The 24048-nt window shown below is 37.2% G+C and overlaps 1 protein-coding gene across 1 annotated transcript in view; it reads right to left on the reverse strand.

The window, feature by feature from the left end:
- LOC126369595 (sushi, von Willebrand factor type A, EGF and pentraxin domain-containing protein 1) overlaps positions 1–24048 on the reverse strand; it is a 129074-nt gene that overhangs the window by 22405 nt on the left and 82621 nt on the right. The window contains exon 3 of the mRNA XM_050014081.1: positions 19401–19422. Coding sequence (XP_049870038.1) covers positions 19401–19422 — 22 coding nt within the window. The remainder of the gene's footprint in view (positions 1–19400; positions 19423–24048) is intronic.

Raw genomic sequence — 24048 nt, forward strand, 5'->3', positions numbered from 1 at the left:
ACCAAAGTCCACAAAACGGAGTCGCGGGCCTAAATCTGGTTATTTACATAGTCTCGTAATCAAATGTACGCTTTTCAATATAGAGAGTGCGAATACCAATAAACTTTTATGAAATTGTTAGTGTATTAATTTTTAGACTGTTTTGTTTGAAAATTGGAGTGGAATGGACATGTTGAATGAATGTTTTGACTGACGCTGTTGACGATATAAATTTTTGTGAAATACTTTTATGTATTCATTTTATAGGTATATTTTAATACTGTTGTGCTCCAGTGAGTAGCGAGAGAGTTACTGATACAGTGTGTTTTATCAGTCTTTTTCAATCAGATCTTTCAATCGGACTTCGTTGAAAATCGGGATAAACGCAAGGAAATTAATGATTCTTTTTCAGCTAGGTAATAGTTTTGTAGGATTGCCTGTTCGAATACAATGATTCATTAACGCATTTTGCTTTTTGAAAGTCAATCTAAGTATTATTACTCTTCGTTTCGTCGCCACTATTCGCCTGTGCGAATAACTGTGCGCCTCACTAGCGCATAGCTCGGGTGCATTGTCTCATGCAAGTTAATAATTACGCGCGTTATGCCAGTACGTTAGCCGCATGCAATAGCTTGTAGGCGTAAGATAATGTTTTCGAAATGTGTCACAGATGGTTCGTTTTGCAAGTATTATCTACATATGGACAGCTATTATAACAGTAATAACAGCACTATTTGTTAGCAAAATAATGATCCTGATTCGTAGTAACCACAGGGTGTTAGTGACATCGTAACGAAAACTTTGAGGGACGATCAGGCCATGATTCTGTTTATATCAAGTGGAATTTTTCGTCGCAAAGTATCAAACAGATAATAATTTAAAAAATAATTTTCATTTTCATGAATTTTCCACTTGATATTAACTCAGAATCATGGTCTGCATCATCCCCCTCAGATATTCGTTACGATGTCACTAACACCCTGTACATATATATACTGTTCCATAAATGTTTAGCTTGTTGACTATTCTTTCATTTTAGGTGGATAGGAAAATGACAGATATCTGATGGTATTAGCATCAATCTGCGAATAATCTATTAATTTTGTAAGTGAGAAATACGTACTTCCTACAGTGTCGTATTTTATCGTTTGGTCTAACTATTAATAACTGTTTAACGTCAGAAGATATATTGAATTAATAATCGTCTTAGAAACTAAGGCTGCATAAATTGGGTAACATGCGCACACCTTATTTTAATAGTGCATTAAACTATGATGCATCCATCATGTGACTTCGTCACACCTACACCACACACTTATAAATACAGGATTCTGTTTTACGATAACACACTTTATAGAACTGGGAACGTAACCGTACAAGTCTGGGAGCACACTAGCTGGTACATTGATAGAAGTACAACAGTACCGTCGCTCTTTAATCAACCAATTGTCGTCCACCGCTTCTAACGACCTCACTTTTTCTCAAACCATCGCATTTACAGGACATAAACATTTACTTAATCGCTCCCCAGTACCACGATTCGCACGTTTACCCTATAAAAATCACAGAGCGAAATTAACTGTATTACACAATAACGTTCGCGTAATCAATTCTCTGGATTGGTATTTATTGCTGTTCCCAGAATTAGATCTAATAGATCTGCGGTTGTAATGTATCTTCATTGGCGCATTCTGTTCCCATGTGGCAGTCACACTGGCAGTCACAGCTGACTGACGGCTAACAGTAGCTGTGATTCCGCAGCGTAGATGTCTCGGATGTCTTCAAGTGCATGTTCTCACTAACACATTCGTGTAAAGTGCTCTTACGTATCGCGTAGGTAGCCAAGGATTTACATTGTAGACGGTTGGACTTGGTATGCCTCGTGATTTAAACGTGGAAAGCTTTAATTAACATCTTTATTGCGACGATGTTGAATCGTCGGTGTCTGAGGGTAGTAACAGTTGTTCTAAATTTAAAATTAACAGTATGGTGGCATATTTTTTCCTTTCTTTACAAACAACACGTCACAGTGTGTTTGTTATTATAGGTATCGACACAAGACCGAAGGAGTGCGTGTAATTTGTAAAGCCATTTGGAACGTAACCTTGTGAAGGACTGCACGTATTCTAATTGTAGCGTTGGCTTGGTCTAGACCAAATCCAGTTGAATGTCTACAATCAATCAAAAATTTCAAGGTTCGAGCCACAAATTATGGGTCAGACGTTTGTTTTGAACAAGTAAACAAGTGAAACCTCTTGCTAAGCTGTAAATATAACAATTTTCAATACACGGAAAGTGGTAAAGCTCAGGGAAACATTTGCAAAAAATACTTGAAAGCTCGTGAAAGGTCGGTAATTGAGTTGATTGATTAATTTGTGAATTGAAGTGTTTTTGTATTTGTTTTCGATGAATCATCGAAAGCCTGGGAAGCTCGTGATTACGCAAGAAGTGATTTAGTACTTAAGGGATAATAAACCGCCGTGAAGGTTCGCAAATGTTTCGAGACCGCTTTAGCTAGGACGCTTGTACAAGCTAGAACAATTCTCCTGAGTACCTACCCTGACCCTCGTGAATGGAGGCACTGCACCGGAGATTAAGTTACAGTAAGCCAGAGGCATTTGGGATGTGGACCGAGCTGTTAGGTTCGATTAAACTGGAAGATTGGAACAGTTGGTACGAGAACAAGGGATTGGATGCATGGAAATCCTTTTCATTGCAAGTCGATTATTCGTACACGTAGATGCAATACGTTCGGGCGCGACTAGATGCTACTCTAGGTCAGTCGGAAATTGGGAAAAGTTTACATTGGAAAAGTAAATAGTTTGTGGCGTTTGCAGATTGTTTTACAATGCACTTTCCAGCATTATTTTAACAAACAAGGAAATGTTGTTGAATAATATAATTGTATTATTGTTGAGGTTATGATATCTGGTAATGTTATGCTTAAGGCACGGTGCAGGTTACTATTTTCAATGAACGTTTCTTTCACCGTAAGTTTGTATGGAAAGTGCTATTTAGCTATAAGGCTGCCTATTGTATTTGCATCTTTGCCTCTTTTTTATTTGCAATTGTTATTTTTCTTGTGTCACAAAAAAGTTTACTTATTCATTCCGACTTCTATGTAACTTTCCTTTTGGACGTCAAATATGTCGGAAAGATTTTCATCTAGAGTTCTGTTGGTGTCACGTACACATACGGTATAGTATTTGTTTATTTACGGAAATCGTGAGAAAATGTGATCGTTATTTTATCGCACACTTTAGTTTATGAAAGTCATGTTTATTTCTTTCTCTAAATAACAACATAATATAAGCTCATTTGGGGTAGTCAGAGGTACATACATCGCAAAATGATCTAAATACCTCAACCTCACACAGCTTTCTGTTAGACCAACGTGGTAAGTGGTGGAACTGGTTAGTCATATCGCCGTCTAAAATGGTCGAGCCAATTGTTTTAGTAAAAACTACACTTAAGATTAAATAAATAACTCATTGGTGCAATTCAGGTACTGAGGCTCGGGGATTTTTCACTAGTACAGATAGTGGCCCCGATTCCTGCAGACACCGCCTAATTTTATTTTAAGTTATATCTGTAATTTTCATATCCGTCGAAAAGGAAAGGGACGGATGATTCACAGCTCTTAATTTTAGGAAGAATGAGTAAATGAATGAATAACCCGGGCGAATCAAAAAGGCATGTCGCTGGTATGCAATCCGTTTGACGTGCTGTCTACTTAACTGTGTCGGGTTATTGGCCAATGTAAAATTTGTAGACGGTTGTTTTAGATTTGTGCTTAAAATTGACGTGTGTTCCATAAATTTAATGCTTGTCGATTACCCGTCCCTTTCCTTTTCGGCGGATAAGAAAATGATAGATATAACTTAAAATAAAATTAGATGGTATTTACAGGAATTAGCAGGGGCGGACTTTTTGACGAGTGCAGTAAATAGTACAGTATCGTGTAAAATTGTGAAAATTGTTTATAAGTATATTGCATTGTTCATTTTGTTTATTACTAATTCCATACTCTAATAAAAGTTTCTTGTCTAAATTATTTATTTGCTAATGCAAACAACAGGGTTTACCTTACAGTCTAGTGTGTGGCTATAGCATGCAAAAAATGACAATTATAATTCTAGTTCTAACCTCTGCGGTGATACTGTTAATATCAAAAGCCGCCGTAGAGTCACGTTTGCATGCCTTTCACTCGTTATAAGTGTGCTCAAGGCTGTTAGCCGCTCAATTGGCTATACGATCACAAAGCAAGTATTGTCTCGTCTGACAAAAAAATGTCCAATCAATGCCAGCAGCTACGCACGTATTTATCTGCAGTTTGTTGGTTGTAGAACCTTTGACTGAAATAGTATGCAGTGGTGCGAATGTCCGTATTGTTTTGGAGTTTGTTAAGAGGTTTTTATAAATAGCTACGCTGCGTGTTTTTTTGCATTTCTGGGGGGTTAAAATGTCCACATCGAAGAAATTCATCTAAGAAAGCAATATCGCTATTTGACACTTGTTTGCATTGCGCACTTACTTTTATATGCGCAAATGTCAAATTGCAATATTGCTTTCTTAGATGAATTGCTTCGATATGGCCATTTAGGCCCCCTGTAAAGCTTTTCGACTTTATATTTATTTGGGCGCGCTCCAATACATCAACTTCTTTCACCCTGAGGTTCATCACATCACTAATTCAAGAGCCACGCTCTTGTCGGTGTAGCATTCTCCATACTTGTCTGTCAAAGGCCAATTCCTTCACTTCACGTTCCATGTAGCTCTTCTTGGTCTTCCCCTTCCTTGTAGCTTTCCTTCTATTGAGGACAGAAGAGGTAAGATGATTGGACACTTAATAAGACACGACGAATTTATTAAAAACCGTAAGGTTGCCTGGCAGATATTGCTATTTAGCGGTAAGGTTGTCTATTGTGCTTGTTTTATCCGTTTGTACCTATCATACGTACATGTTTTTGCGCAATAAAGAATTATTGATTGATGGACATCAATTTACTACATTTATACATAATATTATTTATCTTAATACAATTGAGGAGCTCGGTGGCGCAGCGGTTAACGCGCTCGGTCTGCAATTGTTGAAGTAAAGCAACTTTCGCAAAGGCCGGTCATAGGATGGGTGACCACAAAAAAAAGTTTTCATCTCGAGCTCCTCCGTGCTTCGGAAGGCACGTTAAGCCGTTGGTCCCGGCTGCATTAGCAGTCGTTAATAACCATCAATCCGCACTGGGCCCGCGTGATGGTTTAAGGCCCGATCTCCCTATCCATCCATAGGGAAGGCCCGTGCCCCAGCAGTGGGGACGTTAATGGGCTGATGACGATCTTAATATAAAAAAAAAAATATTACACCTCCTTGACCTCTTATTATTTTAGAGTAACATTTTTATAATATGAACACGTCAGTGGTTAGGTCAGAATGATATTGTGGTCGGTCACGAATCAAGGCGAGACTAAAACATTTAAAATCTTACAGACAATATTATTGAAGTCATGACTCATGATTTCAAACAGGTTGTTAGCTATTTTGCTATCGTATTTCTTTTGTTCAGCTAAAAGTGTTTAAAAGAGTTATAAGAATCCAACTCAAGGCAACTGGCTTTCTATTCAGAAAATGCATCATCACCAATCGGCCTTTATATAAAACAAGCGACGAAAGCATTTTCTTTCATCAACAACTGCACACGAACTCAATATTATAATTCCACGTCGTACGTTTAGTAACAATGATGACTGTAGTCTTTGTACCAATGACGCAGCCCCATCCAGCGGCTTACTAAACAAGTGACCCAGTTTGTGATGCTCCAAATGTCGAGCTAAGTTTACAATAAACTTAATAGGTACCTGACGCAATGAGACGGGTTTAATAACCAGTCGTCAGAGTGTCGTTGTAGACACGCGGCGCCGTGGAATGGCACCAATCAATCATTGATACTGTGACGATTAGATGGTTCCGATTTTGAACAATTTGCGGGTAGCTTTATGGTAGGTATACCTTTTGACGTAGCGTATGATCGAGCATCATACGATCATGAACTATACAGAATTTTCGATTTATGCGTTTATTTTATGATACAAAACATAACACAGCACCACGCCTGAATCTCTGAAGGGGTAGGTAGCAAGACCAATTTTAATAAGTTTCATTTCGTATCAACAAATTTTCGTTGATTACTATTGGGTCTGCCATTTGCGGATTCCTTGCATATACCAATATAAATTTATAATAATCCAAATATTTTCCACAGTTATTCAGACACGGAAGATTTCGAAGTAAATTCATACCCGCCATTTTGTTTGATGATGTAACGTCAACAAAAAGTACCTAGAGGTCGTGTTTTTATTAAAATTTTATACAAACTTATGACGACGTGATATTGGAATTAGTTTGAAGTTTATTTAGTTTGTGTTTAAATAAAAGGAATTTGGTAGAATGTTAATACTATAACCCAATTGGGGTAGGCAAGATGAACTAAGTACCCACACCGCACCGTGCTTTGTGTCAGACCAACGTGATAGTTGGTGAGCCTTATCGCCATCTATAATGGCAATCGATACATCGATAGATACTTACTTAGTTATTAAATGGGAAAAAAGTACATCAAGTCTGGAAGACGACCAGTAACAAGAAAAATTTATTTTATACTAAAACCATTTCTTCAAAGCGCCAGTATTGCTTTAATATTACTCAGTATAAACGAATGACTCTCAGAGGGAGGTACTTCCGTCCAGGGGTAGTTTACAAGACAAGTTTATATTGACTTAGACTTTCTATGGGTAGAAGTTGTAAGATGCGGTCTAGTGCGGTCTGCATGGGCTACGCTATCGCGCGCGACGTGATAATTACTTCGACTAAAAAACGTTGAATGCTGTCTATTCAGATAAGCTTACATTAGACTTACTTAAACTTGCGCCCATAATCCCAAACGTGGCAGGCACATCCACAAGCAGACAATAGAAATACGAAATAGAAATACGAAATCATAGAGTAAATAATAATTATTCGTATAGAACAGCCACCTCCGCCCCGTACCAATTCATGCATTTAACTAGCCCAAAACGCCTTTTTTTTGACGTGACTTATTGTAGATTTGCCGCAGATGGCATTTATTACTTGGCCGGACAAATGGCGAACGCTGAAGGCTCTCACCCGGTACAACGTTTAAGACAACAACCTGAGGGTGCCCAGTTGGGCGCTAACCTCGCCTCAGCGGGTCGTCTGAGAGGAAAAATATTTGGACGAAATCGACCCTAGGGTCCAAATCGATAAGCGCTGATTGAGGGAAATCTTCGACCACACCGGCGGGGTCGGTATAGGGGTCCTGAAGTGTTTGGTGTCGCGAGCTGATTGGCTGCCTCTATGGCTAGAGACTAAAACGCCAGCAAGTCATATTTACAATATTATAATAAAAATAGTAAACAATTTGTCCAAAATAAAATCAATAAACACAACAGTAAACAATGAAAACAATTCACCCAATAATATTGTACGTCTTTTTATCGCGTTGCTCGCGATGTGGAACCCATGCCGCATGCTACAGGAGCAGTTAGGTAGCGGTAGTTAGGTATACCTAGTTTGTGTAACAGAAGGCGGTTATTAAAGTGCGTATCTTGCTTGTAGGCCAGCGGTAACGGTCAGGTTGGATGGATACTAGCAATTACGATAGATCGATAATGCAGCGTTGAGATGCCGCACACTCGTACTGCATTTACACTTCCCGATTGCTTGCTATTAACAGAGTCGAGCTAGAATTTTCATCCGGACGTGTCTTTCCGATATGTTGCAAAAGTAGGCTGTGAACGTGGGTGAAGAGCTTACCCAGATACATGTAGATTTCTTTATGGTGGTGGTGGTTAATGGTAGAATTGGTATTCAGATATTCTTCTTCAATCAAAGTTTGAAATAATTTTATGCATTGTAAGGAACTGTCGCCGCAAATTTGTTTCATAAATTGAAAAACTTATTCGTCGTATGAAGTTTGTTTGTGAACGCAATTTAGCGAACGATAAACATATTTATTTAGGTCGTATACATGAGTGTATTGAGATATGAGATTAATATTGAAACTCATAAGGAACTTACCAATATCTATACCATCATAGTATGTAAATCAAGAATATTGAATATTAAATCGGGTTGTTGGTCGTACAAATTGTTGAAAATACTATGAACATTAATCAAATTCTGCCTCGAAGTTTTACATATTAAAATAGGCACCACTTACCCAAACAACTTCGCATCATTATTGTTTCTTACTTAATAAGGAAGACCTTCATCCATAAATGTCTTTTATGAAATTCAAATCGTAATATAAAATATATGTGTGGAGCATTCAACACTCACTGCATCTTGAGGCTTCATATCAGCAATGGCATTCTGGACAAAGACCACGTCCGCAGTTCACAGGAAACTCATGTTTGCCCCTTATTTTTTGCTTTTATTTTCATCTGGATTAATGCGTCGCTTTGTTGGTTTGAACTCCCTTTATTTGTCTTTCGAGAACGTTTTGTGGCTCTGCAGTTTTTATTTTAATTATCTCTTTGTTAGAATTAGGAGTCTGTTCATTTAGCTGCCTCGCTAATTACATTACTCCAGATTAAAGAGATCTTTCATAGTCAAGGCTTCCCTTAATGGATTGGTATTCTTATAATTTCTTTTGATTGATCATTTTGTTAGATAAGCCTCGTGTAATCTATTGTTGCTTGAGGCATTTTTCGGAAAAATAAAATTATAGCAAGTAATAAGTAATTTGATGCCTTATCTAACATTATAGATTAATTTTAGGTAGCACTGGTCTGACAGAAATCATCATTATTTATCTTAGGACATTAATGTCCAAACTTCAATATATGCGTATATGTAAGTACCTACAGTGGATGGTCCGCTGGAACAAAAATCATTGGAATGAGTTTATTAGGTACGTATGAATGTTGTAAATATCAGAAGTACCAACGCATGAATAATCTTAAGTACTCCAGAAAAAAATAAGGAACTATCTATCCTTCTAGTTAGTCTTCAAATGTATATATCTGCCTTTTATGTATTATAACATACAGGATGATTATCGAGCAAGCTTGCCAACCACCCAAGACAGAACACACTGATCTGCCGATTCAGCTTATGTACTGACTGGCCATTCATGTATATTATAATCAAGCGCATTCAATGTCTCCCTTGAGTATAACATTAATTGGTTCCCATGTCTATGAGCATCTACACTGCGTGTTTCCATCACCAAATTGCTACGTAGACTTAATTGAGAGTGGATGATTATTATTGAGCTATGACTCAAAAGAGAAAAGCTTAGAATCAGAATGTGCAATATAGGTTGAAGTACAATATTTTATATTACACAAGATTTTCGATTTACTTTTATCGATATCTGAGCATTATAATTTGTCACATCACAACTTTGTACATTGTGTACGATCGTTTTAACAACGTCCATCTTCTCTTGCACGCCGAAGAACATTGGGGTAAGTAGTTACCTATTTAATAATAAAAAGGATTGCACATAGGTTGATGATATATTTATATTCTGTTTTTCAAGGTTAAGTAGGTACCTAACTAAATAACGAAATTTTGTTGATAGCTGTTTAGAATTACCGTAAAGAAATCACATACACGAACTAAGCACACAAAATATTTCAGCACCGCATACATTACTGCAAAAATACCCGGCAACACGTCGTATTTCCCATTTATCGTCGACTCCACACAATGTTGGACAGGAATGGAAACAGTCAATCTTAGATACAATCTGTATGCAGGGTGGCTGCGAGCTAAATCAAGCTGACTTCTGCCGTGACTGATAGTACTCTTGACGGAATGTTCACGTCGACGCTAAACGATTTACTACTTCACCTGGAGTGAAATTCATTGATGTTGATTGAAATTTAGCCGATCGATTGAAAACGATACGACTCTGGATTCTATCGCTCGAGTACGAACAGTTGACACTAAACGATTTAGGAGTTCTGTAGTACTTGTACGTTTGAGAACAATCGATTGAATCAGAGTCGATTTTGTGCGGTGGTAGAGACTAGCTTGAAATCTTGAAATTTCAAGTGTTTTTAATGCACTAGGATTTTACTTTCCGAAGCTCACGTACATAAGATCACGCTTTTTTCCCCATGGGGTAGGCAGAGATCATGTAATTAAGTAGTGTACAAATTTATACTAAAAGTAAAAGCAATTAGCGATGGCTAAATGATTTAAAAACAAGGTGTCAGCAAAACTGATTGGATGTTGATTGTTTGGTCTGTAAACCGAAATTAATTTGATCTGTTTTTAATAACTGCGGTCCATTACTACATTACTACGGTACTACATTTAAAAATCACACTAAAATTACATTAAAAAATTAAGTTCCTTTATTACACGCAGCGCACCGTGGCCTAAGGAGATTATACCGAAAACCGGCGATTGCTTTCGCCTTTTTAATGGCTAGATAATTTATTAAATAATATTATGACGGTACTATCCCTCTCGTATAGACAAAAAGTATAAGCAGCATAGATCACTCGCTCCAGTTGTAGGTAAACTACACTTGTAATTATTTTATACTTATTTAAATCTCGGCTTGCACTTTCACAGGTTTGAATTCCGGCTCGGGCATTAAACCATTGAAGTCGACTTTATGGGTTTCAATTCATGTTTCGATGAATAATTGATATCACGTGCTTTCTATGATTTGTGCCCGGTTAATGGCAATAGGCTCGCCCCCTATTAAGCTGACGAGGAGTGGGTGTACTGTACGCGTGATGCTATGTTGTTATGTATAATGTAAATGTAATGTATATGTATACATAATTGTACAACATCAGTTTACGTTACTGCCCACATGTAGTGGCACAGATTCAAAAGGAATACAAAACGCAAGGTTATTATCATCTTCCTACACTATAACGAAAGTGTGTATACAATGTGATACTTGTATTAACGTAGGATTCAACCTTCGCCTTTCATACGAGAGATATTGCACAATCACATAGGAAACTTAATTTGCATTGACATATTATCATTTATTTGTACACAACAGAACAGACAAAAGAAACATATAAAAAACAGACAGTACAGGTAAGCTTATCTCTAAGAAAGAGATTTCTTCCATCTGATCTACGTGACAAGAAGACATGCAGTGTATAATACAAAATTTATGAAATTACATGAACAAATCTACCAACACGACTTATTAAAGCATTTATTAATAAAAACTTAGTCTCATTACACATAGATACAAAATATATATATATAAGTAAAGTAAGTAAGTAAGTTTATATATATATATCAATACTATAATAATAATATACACATGCATATAATTATATACATAAATAAATATATACAACTAATAGGCTGATCCCTTATCACCATAAGGTTCATCATATCCATCTTTGGACTTCGTATCAACAGTGGCTGCAAGTTGTCTTTGATTACTTGTGGCTCTGCCCACCCCATTAGGGATTACGGGCGTGAGTTTATGTATGTGTGTATGTATGTATATACAACTAATGCAACATATATCGTCATTGATGTTGTGTATGCTTAAAAATAAATGTGAATAGATAGCACTTTCTCTAACGGCTTTATCACAAAACTGTGTTTAGTATTTAGACCAGTGGGGTTAAAAAGCCACATCAAAGCAATTAATCTAAAAAGTAATATTACAATATGACATTTGCGCATATTTTATTTTATTTTATTTTATTCATTTATTCATATAAAAGTAAGTGCGCAATGTATACAAATGTCCCGGTAAAATACTCGGGAGAAAATATAAAACTTACTGTTTCAAGTGAACAAGCACTAACAAATAATCCTTAGTTTATTACTGGCTTAGTGTCCAGTCGGATTAGGATAGAAGATTGCTTATATGAAGGAAACACAATCCATCAAGATCTAAGGCTTTCTAGCCAACTTGTGTATCATCCTGTTATTTATTGAGAAAAATTTAAGCTTAGATAAGCTACAAAAAAGTATGTCGATTAGTACGTTTTGAAAGTAGAAAAAGTCTGCTTGCAATTTCATAATGTTGATGGCACTTTTTCGTAATACGATATGAATTTTAAAGGATCTTGTTTACATTCCATTCATAATAGCCTCCGTGGTCTAGTGGTTAGAGCGTTAGGCTTACGATCTGGAGGTCCGGGTTCGATTCTCGATGGGGACATTGTCGAAATCACTTTCTGAGATTCTCCTTCGTTTGGTAAGGACTTTTTAGGCTTGAATCACCTGATTGTCCGAAAAAGTAAGATGATTCCGTGCTTCGAAGGGCACGTTAAGCCGTTAGTCCCGGCTATTAGCTGTAAAAACACCTCCACCAACCCGCATTGGAGCAGCGTGGTGGAGTATGCTCCATACCCCCTCCAGTTGATAGAGGGGAGGCCTGTGCCCAGCGGTGGGACGTATATAGGCTGTTTATGTGTGTATGTGTTTACATTCCTTCTCAAAAGAGAACACTTTACATTTTAAATTACCTGAATTTTATCGGTTCTTATCATTTACTTTCATAGAAAAACAGCCATTTTGTATAACGAGATTTCTAGTAAGTAAGTAGTCCTGATAACTTGATCAGATCATTCGATTTGTTATAGTTAAGTGACCGTATCGTAAGTAGACTCCTGGAAGATGTTGTTATAATTTACTAAAATATAGCCTCACGCTCGTTGACCCTTCAGGTGTAGGCAGAGTCTCGTCAGAAGACGACCTTCTTGTGTTTATATTTCTTATTTCTATCTCGCTAAATAGTTTGCTCATTACCAGTTCTTTGAAAATCATTAGTGCTTAACTTTAACGACTGAAGCGTTTAACTACTTAACTGACAAAAGTTTTTCATACAACTCAGAGATAATTTAGCAGCTAACTGTTTTGTAACAACAGTTGTTAGTTTATGTAATAAGCAATTGTCTTATAAACGAGTTAAACAACGAATTCTTTCCGTAACTAACGTTTTCACTGATGTATTAAAATATTCTTCTTCTTATCATGTGGGCTGTGAGGTGGAATACCAACCTCATCAACCCTGGTGTTAGGGTCATTACTGACCCGCCAAAGGCCCCTGACATGGCTCATGTAACGACTACATACTTACATCAGTAAGTAGTAACCGGGACCAACGGCTTAACGTTCTTTACGAAGCACGGATCATCTTTTCGGACAATCAGATGATCAGCCTGTAATGTCCTAACCAAACTAGGGATCACAGAGTGATTTTTGTGATATGTCCCCACCGGGTTTCGAACTCAGGGCCTCCGGATTGTGAGTCCAACGCCCAACCACTGGCAACGAAGGCCGTTAAAACATTAATTTCGCGGTACCCTGGTGACTTTTCTACGGAATCCCTAGGTTCCGCGGAACTTAGTTTTGAAATTTTAGTACTTAGTACCAAAATTATACTTCTGTGGCACGGTACGGTATAGACATACAACACTATACTCCGACTACCCTCGCTAGAAGCTAGAGTCTACGTAGTTCACAGTTGCGCGAGTGAGTTCACAAACCGAGGGATGTAACTCGTTAATTAGTGCAGTACTGTCGCGGGTGACTCGCGCCTCTTGTGATTGGCTCATCTGTCTGCTAACACGTTAGTTTCGTAATCCGTAGAATCGCGGAAAGGGCTTTCATACGTACATAAAGTCATTTGCGAACTTTCAAAGGGTGAAGAATTGAAGATACATTGCCACAGTGTGTTACGCGACGTAATTTAGGTAGGTACTTGTTAAACAGAAAACTAACAGAAAGTTGAAAGTTGGTCCAACAGAAAGCTCGGTGAGGGGTACTTAGTTGATCTCGCGATGGATGTAGGTACACTTTGACCAGCTCAGCTGGGATATAGTCGGGTTATATAAATGGTTTTGAGCAAGATATGTGTACCTACTGTTGGTATACCTACCTATCCTACTGCTCATCACTGTCCAACTAAAATAATATTCAACTTAGGCTTTAATACCAAGGAGGTAAGCTTGCAAGTTCATTTTCGACGATTTAATTTTGTACTTCTGCCCACCCCGCGAAATGTGTCTTTATTTTTATCGCATTCTTCTTCTATCGTGTGGGTTGTGAGGTGAATTACCAACCTCATCAACCCTGGTGTCAGGGTTACTATTGAGCCGCCAAAGGCCCCTGACATGACTCATATAACGATTACGTACTTACATCAGTAAGTAGTAACCGGGAACAACGGCTTAACGTGCCTTCCGAAGCACGGATCGTCTTACTTTCGGACAATCAGGTGATCAGCCTGTAATGTCCTAACCAAACTTGGGACCACAAAGTAATTTTTGTGATATGTCCCCACCGGGAATCGAACCCAGGACCTCCGGATCGTGAGCCCAACGCTCAACCACTGGACCACGGAGGCCGTTAAGTTAGTATCTAAGTACACCCTACGCAATCGGCAACTCACGTGAGACGAGTAAATTCGTTAATTAACGCGCTACAATCTCAAAACGCGGTAAACTGTTAATCTGTCGCGGATAAGTCGCATCTCCTCTTGTGATTGGCTCATCTATCTGCTAACCTATGCTAGTTGCTAGCTCGCTGTCTACCGCACTCAGTGTTTAATATCCTGCCAGTGTGAAGTGGGAATGTGGTGTTATTTGGTTTGTTGTTAGAATGTCTCTTATAAGTTAGTAACTAGCTTCTAGGTCGCTTGAAGGTATAATACTGTCGTGTTGTCAATTTGGAGTGGTTCAGTACCTATTTGTAATTGCTATTTAGCAATTGGGTTGCCCATTGTACTTATTTTTTTAAATTGTTTGTAATCGTTATTTTCTTGTGTTTGTGTATTAAAAAGTTTCACTGTCAAGAAGACAGACTATTATTTGTGTGATACTTATTCTGTCAGTACCTATAAATTTTTCTTAAGTATTTAATTCGGACTAGGTAGGTAATCTAATTAAGTGTGTATCTATAGGTTCGAAATACTTACAATATGAAGAAAATTACAACTACTAGGTTCAAATTATGAAAAAATATAATAAACCAAGTTGAGAATGTTTCGTACGTTGATGTTGAAAATTAAAGAAATAACGGAGTTCTTTGTGAAACCAAAAATCCTGTTTCATTTTTATTTCTTTTTGAGCACTTGAACATTATACAGGGTTCATTAGAAGAACCAACCAGTAGAACTATACGACCGGAAAAATGCAAAAAAAACGTGTGAAAATAGGTAGAACTTGCTAGTATTTAGTCATATAGGGACACGACTTGAAACCATAGAATAAGGAACAACACTACGTGTACGTAGAACTGCAACTCTCCGTTCCCCACCAGTGGCTGTGCTAGGTTTACCTCACCCCCCTCAGTCATACTTTAGTCTTCAATCGTATGGGCGTCAGACACATAGAGTTGCGCGTGTACGATAACGTCAATGTGTAGTGTGTATGTAAAAGGTTTTTTGTATGAAGTGTCCGTTGTGTGCTGGAAACTAACCACTCTGTCATATTACAACATCGCATATCTCAAGCCAATCTCGTACTAATTATGCGGCAAATGAAAATTACTAAGGCACTGACGTGGCATATACTCATTTTACCACAACGTAGTGCCATACTGACTTAACTTGAACGGGATTAGCTTCATGCAGCCGGTTTTAGATAGAATTTACGTCCAGTAGATTTCGAGAAAATGTTGGTTTTATTTAAAAAGTTCTCTGAACCGGCGTGCGTGTATGAAGCTATTGATGAATGTGGAGGACGCAAGAGAAGTGTGTCAGGATCGAAGCAAATGGAATTCTATAGTCTCTGCTTACCTCGGTGGGAAATAGGCGTGAGTTTATGTATGTATGTATGTATGTGTATTTAAAAAGTTAAGAGTGAATGTGAGAGAAGAAGATTTAGAAGTAGATTATCTGAGACCCGAAGTAAGTAGAGTGATGTCCTTAGAAAAGGTTAGTATGATCTAGCGTATACTCAGAACTAGCGTGCGTGTATGAAACGACTGATGAATTGGAAGGAAGTTTTTCTTGCAGCTTTAGGCGGATGAGACGTTAGACTAAAAATATATTATATTAAAATATCGATTTAAAGTGTAACTATGTTACAAACTGAATAATAGTTATATTTGAGTTTAAACGGTTTAAGTTAGAAAGGGTCAGATAATCCTCACAGACGACGCCGTAAGCCGAATTTGGCGCCCACCAAAGTCTTAAATTTTGTACCAGGTGAGAGCGCTTTTGAGGAGCTCGGTGGCGCAGCGGTAAACGCGCTCGGGCTGCGATTGTTGAAGTTAAGCAACTTTCGCAAAGGCCGGTCATAGGATGGGTGACCACAAAAAAAAAAGTTTTCATCTCGAGCTCCTCCGTGCTTCGGAAGGCACGTTAAACCGTTGGTCCCGGCTGCATTAGCAGTCGTTAATAACCATCAATCCGCTATGGGCCCGCGTGATGGTTTAAGGCCCGATCTCCCTATCCATCCATAGGGAAGGCCCGTGCCCCAGCAGTGGGGACGTTAATGGGCTGATGATGATGATGAGAGCTCTCACCTTCTCTCATTTCTCCGGCGAAGTAGTTGAGCCTAATCTACAACAACACACGTCAAAAAAAACCGAAGGGAAGGAGCAAGAAGCAAATGCGTACCTAAAACTTGATATATTTATGATGCCTATTTAAAATATAAAGGTTCATAAAATGTTTAATACGCACATGATGAATAGAGGCGCCGGCTGTTCCCAATGGCGTTTATTATAATAAAATTACCATTACGATAGACAATTGCTAAATTTGTGCGATTTCATTAAAATTTCTTGCTATACGCGGCTGAAATACTGAGCAATTATATTAAGTACTTATTCTTTGAACGAGATTTAACACCTTAGCAGCATATCGTTAACTATAATATTATTCAAAAATATGATAAAATACTGATGTTTTTATTTAATTACTATTGTTTAAAAAAAACTTGAAATAAAAACTTGTAATAACTTTCTACGTTGTGCGAAATTACATTTATTACCTTTGTCTTTGCGGAGGGATATGGCGGACATTTGTCTCTTAACGAAGATAGCCCAAGGCTTAATTGATAGTCCACAGCTCCTCGGCAGGATTATGCTTGCAATTCCTTGTCGTAGGGTTAGGAATCCTTCATTGCTTCATATCCCTCGCTATCACACGAACTTTAGAAAGAACAGCTTTTTACTGAGATGTTCCATATTATTTAATAGGCTTGGTCATAACTTGAATTTGGACCTATTTGCTGGCAGCATTCAAGGTGCTAAAAAAGCACTTGTTAGAGACTTCGTTTCCTCTATTGTTTAGATATTTCTATTTTTAAGGTTTTTTTCATATGGTCTTAGAAACTTAATGTAAATTGTGTTTTCTTTCAATCTGTGGAAGCTTGTTAATGGCTTTTAGATATTAAATTAGTATGTAACTTTGTAAATTTAGCTGTAAGCTCCCCAAATAAAATAAAATAAAATAAAAAAAATATCTAAACAAAGTTTATGTTATTATGTCACTATTTTATAATTAATTAAAGTTATCTACCCCCGCATAACTTCTGGAATTATGTTTCTTTACAAAGTTTTTGTGTAAAGTTTTTTTTTTACTAGAAATTAACACGTATATTATTATTTTTCTAAATAACCTTTACAAAGGGTTGAAATAGGTGGTGTAAGTTTCTATGGAAAATATCTTATTTTTAATGTTATCGACTCCAAAACCACTTAATAATACACTACCCGAGCGAAGCTGGGGCGGGTCGCGGGGCTAGTGTAATATAAAAACATTATAGAGTAGCATACACAGCTAAATAAATGCGTTATGTGAAAATAACCTTAGACGTTCCAAATCGATGACGTTTATGTGCGCAAACGCATACCGCAGAAGTCGTCGCAGACCGCTAGTCGGATGTCGAGGTCATTAGTTTAAACCGCGATCGAAACTGTACCACTTGAATCATTCCGGTATTAAACTGAGCATTTAGATTGGTGTTTTTCTGTTTCTATCCATTACGAGAATGGGGTAGTTTTTAAACTTTCCATTAGCCTTCCTTGGTTTCAGGATAGGAGGAGGAAGTATCTAAGTTGATTACCACTACATAGTATAAAACAAAGTCGCTTTTTCTGTCTCTATATCCCTATGTACGCTTAAATCTTTAAAACTAAGCAACGGATTTTGATGCGGTTTTTTTTAATAGATAGAGTGATTCAAGAGGAAGGTTTATATGTATAATAACATCCATTAAATAGTGGAGAAATACTGTTATTTTTGAGGGTTTTAATGTGATGTCGTAAATAATTTCATTTTTTCCTCAGCATTCCATCCGAGCGAAGCCGGGGCGGGTCGCTATTTTACTTATATAATATAAGCTCACAACTATATCCCAATTGGGTAGTTTCCTTGGTCAAAAATAAATTATGAAATTCAGATTACTAAATAAAGACAGATCTAAGGGTGACAAAAAACGTTTTCTTTCTTCTATTTAAGTAACTTATTTATGAATATTAAGTGCAACATTTTGTTGCGTTTTTCTATGACGTCATTACAGGTTTTACAGGTTTTTTTTTCTTTCTTTCTTTCTGTTTTTTTTGTCTTTTTATTTTGTTAAGCCAGTCATTAAAAACTTTTGTATTTCTTTGTTTTGGTAACATAAGTGCGTAAACTAGCTAGCTTAAGTAACATAAATATCCAGGAGTTCCAGGACAGAGGTATCATAGGCTGTAATACAAGTATTTATATACTTAGTCAGCTATGGTACCTATCTATTTATACCTGTGTCCAAGACTAAGCTATTTTAAGGAAAGAATTGTACCTACTTTTTTGGCAATAAATTATTAAAAAAAGGTTGCTTTTTCATTATAATTCTATAGTAATTTCGGGTTTGGCGTTAATAAAAAGTAACTGATTTGACTAGTTGGAAACAATTAAAAAGCAGACTGTGACGTCATAGAAAAACGTGATAAAATGTAGGACTTAATTAGTTGTGTGTGTGTGTGTGTGTAAGTAAGTAGAAAAAAAGAATATGTTTTTCGTCAGTTTTAAATCTGTCTTTATTTAGTAATCAGAATTTCATAATTTATCTTTGAACTAGGAAAGTACCCATTGGGAATATTTTAACACGTTGTTGTTCAAATTTTGTGTGAACATTTACGAAATACCTACCCCATTTTGAAACGAGCCGTGTGTGAACAATATCATAATTAATTTAGTGGACCAGATCAAGCGTATTACTGTAATAGCTACTAAAATTAGTATTCGTCACGTTATCGACAAAATTGTTTACCACAACTTTTAAATTAATTGATGCTGTATTTGCCTTTTCACAATTAGTAAACTAGCGCTGTATTTGTATTGATATTGTTGATTATACCTCTACGATTCAAATTCGCATACTTAAGCATTTTGTGGACATTGCAGTAACGAGTATGTTTCAAGTTAAGTACCTTTAAATATAAATAAAATGTGACTTACCATTTGGACACGTGAAGAGGCCCTGTAAACAAAGAAAAAGTATATTAGTTTATTTTTACATAACAGCCTCCGTGGTCTAGTGGTTAGAGCGTAACCTAACCTAACTACCTCTCTCCTTTTCGGTGGATAAAAAAATTACAAGTCTAACTTAAAATAAACTTAGATAATGTGTACTCGAATGAGTATTATGAAGTATGTATATTTAATTTACTAATCTCTCTATGTCTTTGCAGAGTGTGCAGCACTATGACATAAACTGCATATGGAGCAATTTACACATTATTTATAGATCATCATCATCATAGATTTAAGAGCCACGCTCTTGTCGGTGCAGCATTTTCCATGCTAATTTTTAGGGAAAAATAGGGCAGTGGTTTTCCTCTAGCCTTCCGCCCCGCAGTACTCTGTCTGACGAAAGTGGGATGGCGCCCAGAGTAGTCTATTACAAAGCCATACTAGGACTCCTGTCCTCCGCCTCTGAATAGTACTGACAGTTACTGCTGCCCTCTGTCAGGTTCCAGGTTACAGTCCCTGTGACTTGCCCCTTCCGTCCTGCATTGCCGTACCGAGGGCTCCCATCTTCGCCTCTGCAACCGTTGAGGTCTTCACCCGTATCCATGGGCAAGGGTATTTAAAGATAATGAACTAAAATTACAAATGGAATTGCCAATTACAAAATGTCCAATTATGTCCAGAATTAACCAAATAAATGGAATGTTTCCAAAAGTAATTGTGTGGGAGCTTTAGGTTGAGTTCCATCAAACTGAATGTTAATTAGTGGCTATTATATGAGTAATTTAGTTGACAGAGTTCACGCTTTGTTGCCTGCAGGCGTGGCAGATTAAATAATAGTTGACAGGACACGGTAGGACACGCACAAATCTGTGCAAATCTAGTTTAATGTGGGCCAGGGATAAAACATTATATCCATTCAATGACCATGTAGCGGATCTTATTACGTACGCACACAATTCCACCAACCCTAACTGGAGTAGCCTGATGGAGTATGATATGATAGTATGTTAAATCTTTTAACCTAATCCCAAACCTAGTATGTCACGTCAAAAATATATCTGGTCAGTTTTAAACCTCATCACCAGCCCATTAACGTCCCCACTGCTGGGGCACGGGCCTTCCCTATGGATGGATAGGGAGATCGGGCCTTACCACCACGCGGGCCCAGTGCGGATTGGTGGTTATTAACGACTGCTAATGCAGCCGGGACCAACGGCTTAACGTGCCTTCCGGAGCACGGTGGAGCTCGAGCTGAAAACTTTATTTTTTGTGGTCATTCATCCTATGACCGGCCTTTGCGAAAGTTGCTTAACTTCAACAATCGCAGACCAAGCGCGTTAACCGCTGCGCCACCGAGCTCCTCAAAACTTATGAAGAACTAGGATCACAAGAAAAGGATTACGAAGTAGTTTTGTTTACGCTACGGCTTCGGAACATTTCATGGTGTTTGGTTCTCCTAATGGACTGTATGTTGATTTAGTGGTGATAAGGTGAGTGTTACTTAATATTTTATATTTCTGTATTTGTTTACACAGGATAACACACCCTACCTTGCCTTGCCTTTTATACCTGTATTGCCCGCAACATACGTCACGATAACGTCCTGTATAATTTTATTTTTATTATTATTTTTATTTTTTTAAAGAACGTCTAGGGCCCTGTGCCGAGGTTTTTCTTGCAGCTTCTTTTCCCTGGCTATACATGTTGTAAGAAGCTGCAGTAGTTTTAGGCGGATGAGACGTTCGTTATGTAAAAATTGACGATTCAAAGTGTAACTATGTTACCTACTGAATAAAGATATTTTTGAATTTGAATTTGAATTTGTAGGGCTAACATGCGCAATGTGATATATTATTGTCGCGGTCATTTTATAGATATAATTATATCGTTTTGTCGATTGATGCTAAAATGTGAACCCAAATAAGTCATGTCGTTCTGTCAAAATACGAACAAAATAACGTGCCACGCATGTTGGGGAAAAAACAAACTTATCGATTTAGACAACATGTATTGAATCGATCGATAATTCCTACCTACCACTAAAATCAACATACAGTCAATGATAAAACAGTCAACTTACCTACAACTGTTCTTAATTTAAAAGTTTATTTGTTTCGGTCGTATTACGGACCTATGCCGCACAGGCTAGCGTAACCCTGGCTCTTACGAAGCCATATCCCACGACACCACCTGTCTCTGACGCGATCCACGGCTATAGTGACGTGACATCATGTCAATTGTGCGAATTACTTTGGAAGAATCACGAAACTTGTCCCCTCTGGGATCGCTTTTGAAGTCCCTTCGCTCAACACCACAAGGATAACCAACGTTCCATTATAAGCGTACATATTAGCATTTTGTTTTTGCGGGAATTGCTGGTGTTACTTCTTGGAGCTGTGAGATACATTATACGGAATATATATAAAACTAACGCTACGGGCGCTACTACGCTAAATATAATTATAATAAATTGTATTAAAATATAATTGTTTTAAAGATCTTTATTTATTTTGGATCATAATGTCCATAAGCAGTGACAAAAAGTAGTTAAAAGAGTGTCAATTTCCAAACTTTTTGATATATAAAGAATCCCTTAGATTCGTCCATAGACAATATACCATTTACCATTAAAATAAATATATATTTTTTAATTCAGATTTTAGAATGTCTTTCCATAGTTTTTAAATTTTACAAAGATTGCTTTTTATATCTTTTGAATATATACGTACAAAAAAGTACTTCAAAAATAATCATCTCCCTAAGATTATCCCGTTTTTACAGGGTCCACTTATCTATCATGAAGATTTGACTGCCTGTCTGTCCTCCTAACCCGCGAAGGGACACCAGCCCAATAGGTCACAGCCGAAAATGTATTTCTCGGGTAAGTATGTGAGTTTCCTCACCATGTTTCCTTCACCGCAGAGCACGTGATAATCATTTATTATAAAAACATGAATTCGAAAACAAATTCGATAATCATTGGTTTAGGCCTGTGCTGAATTCGAACCTGCGACCTTCAAGTGAGAGGCAAGCGTTCTACCAACTGGGCTACCACGGCTTCTAATAATTCAAAAATAATAATAACAATAAAAAATCGTCGAAAGTAGTATGCATTTAAAATGAGAATCTTGTCATTTGTTACCCGAAAGGAAGAGACTTAGGTACGTGAATTATGTCGCGTACCTCTCAGTAACAGGATACCTTATTGTCACTCACAGTAGTCACAGTGCTACCTGTCTTCACGTGAGGAAATCTATATATAATTTATAAGAAACACGCTCCAGCGATACACGAGCTGAAACTTTGATCTTCCAAGAACCCAGTGGTTGACCCTGTCGCCATGTGATTATCTCTCTTGGCTGAATGAATTATTTCAGTTTCTACAATCCATTTTTTCCGTCTAGTATTGTAATCTGTAATTCTGTAATACAGATTTGCACCGACTAGTAAAGCGGTGTTAGAGTTACCTAGTATTGGATAATATAATGAGAAAGGCCACTTGTGAACCCTATGTTATTTATTTGTTCAAGGTTAATATAATACAAGTACGTCACTTTTATCGCAAGTTTGGTTGGAAGTAGGTTGTTTTCCATAGTATCGTAATATCTATTTCCAGATTTAGAAAACAGTTTTGCTCTAGTAACAAAGGCTCTGGCATAAAGCAAAAATGAAAAGGAAAATCAAGTGGAAAATTCCACTTGATATTAACTCAGAATAATGAGCTGAATCATCCCCTCAGTATTTGTTACGATGTGACTTACCCCGTACAAGTAGCCATACAAGTAGATAGGGTGTTAGTGACATCGTAACGAAAACTTTGAGGGATGATTTACACCATGATTCTGAGTTGATACCAAGTAGAATTTTCCGTCGCAAAATCGAAAAAAAAACTGAAAATATTAAAAAAAAAAACTAAAATTTTCATGAATTTTCCGACAAGAAACGATGTCACGAACATCCTGTATACTTAGTAGCTGGACAATTAGCTGACTAGTCGGTCTAACCTATAGTCGGAGCATCTCTAGTACCTACATTTCATTTTAAGGGAGGTATTTTATTGAATTGACGTACAAGAGTTACGAAATGATAGAGCAGTTAAATTGGTAGTGAGACCATTTTTTTCTTAAATTGTTTTTATGGCAAAATTTGCCAGTCAACCCCAATCGATAAAATGTAGGCTTACAAAAAATTTACAAATAAAATACGTATTCTTATGGAAAGTGTCGTCCGTCATTTGCTTTTTTTTTAATAATTTATTGGCACACAAACATGACACGAACGATGACGCGCTATAAAATAAAATTTCTAATTTATGCCCCTGGACATAGCTTTCCAATTTGCATGAGAGGCGACTTTTATAGTGTCATCGACCTTCGTCTGAGTGTTTGATTTCCATCGGAATGTGCCATACAAGTCAATTAGGCGTATAAAAGATAAAAAGTAATGGATGCGTAAAATCAAAGCTACAAAGCGTTCATAAACGGTTTGTTCTGGTGTTTTTATAAGGGTTTGCTATTAAAGTCGCCGTGAACTTTTAATTTCCAATAAATTATCTAAAGAAAAAATATAGTTGATATCACGTGGTTTTCAGGATTTGTGCCCAGTTAATGACAAAATGCTCGCCCCCTATTCT

The sequence above is a fragment of the Pectinophora gossypiella genome, chromosome 9 (assembly GCF_024362695.1).
Source record: "Pectinophora gossypiella chromosome 9, ilPecGoss1.1, whole genome shotgun sequence".
NCBI classification, from domain to species: Eukaryota; Metazoa; Arthropoda; class Insecta; order Lepidoptera; family Gelechiidae; genus Pectinophora; species Pectinophora gossypiella.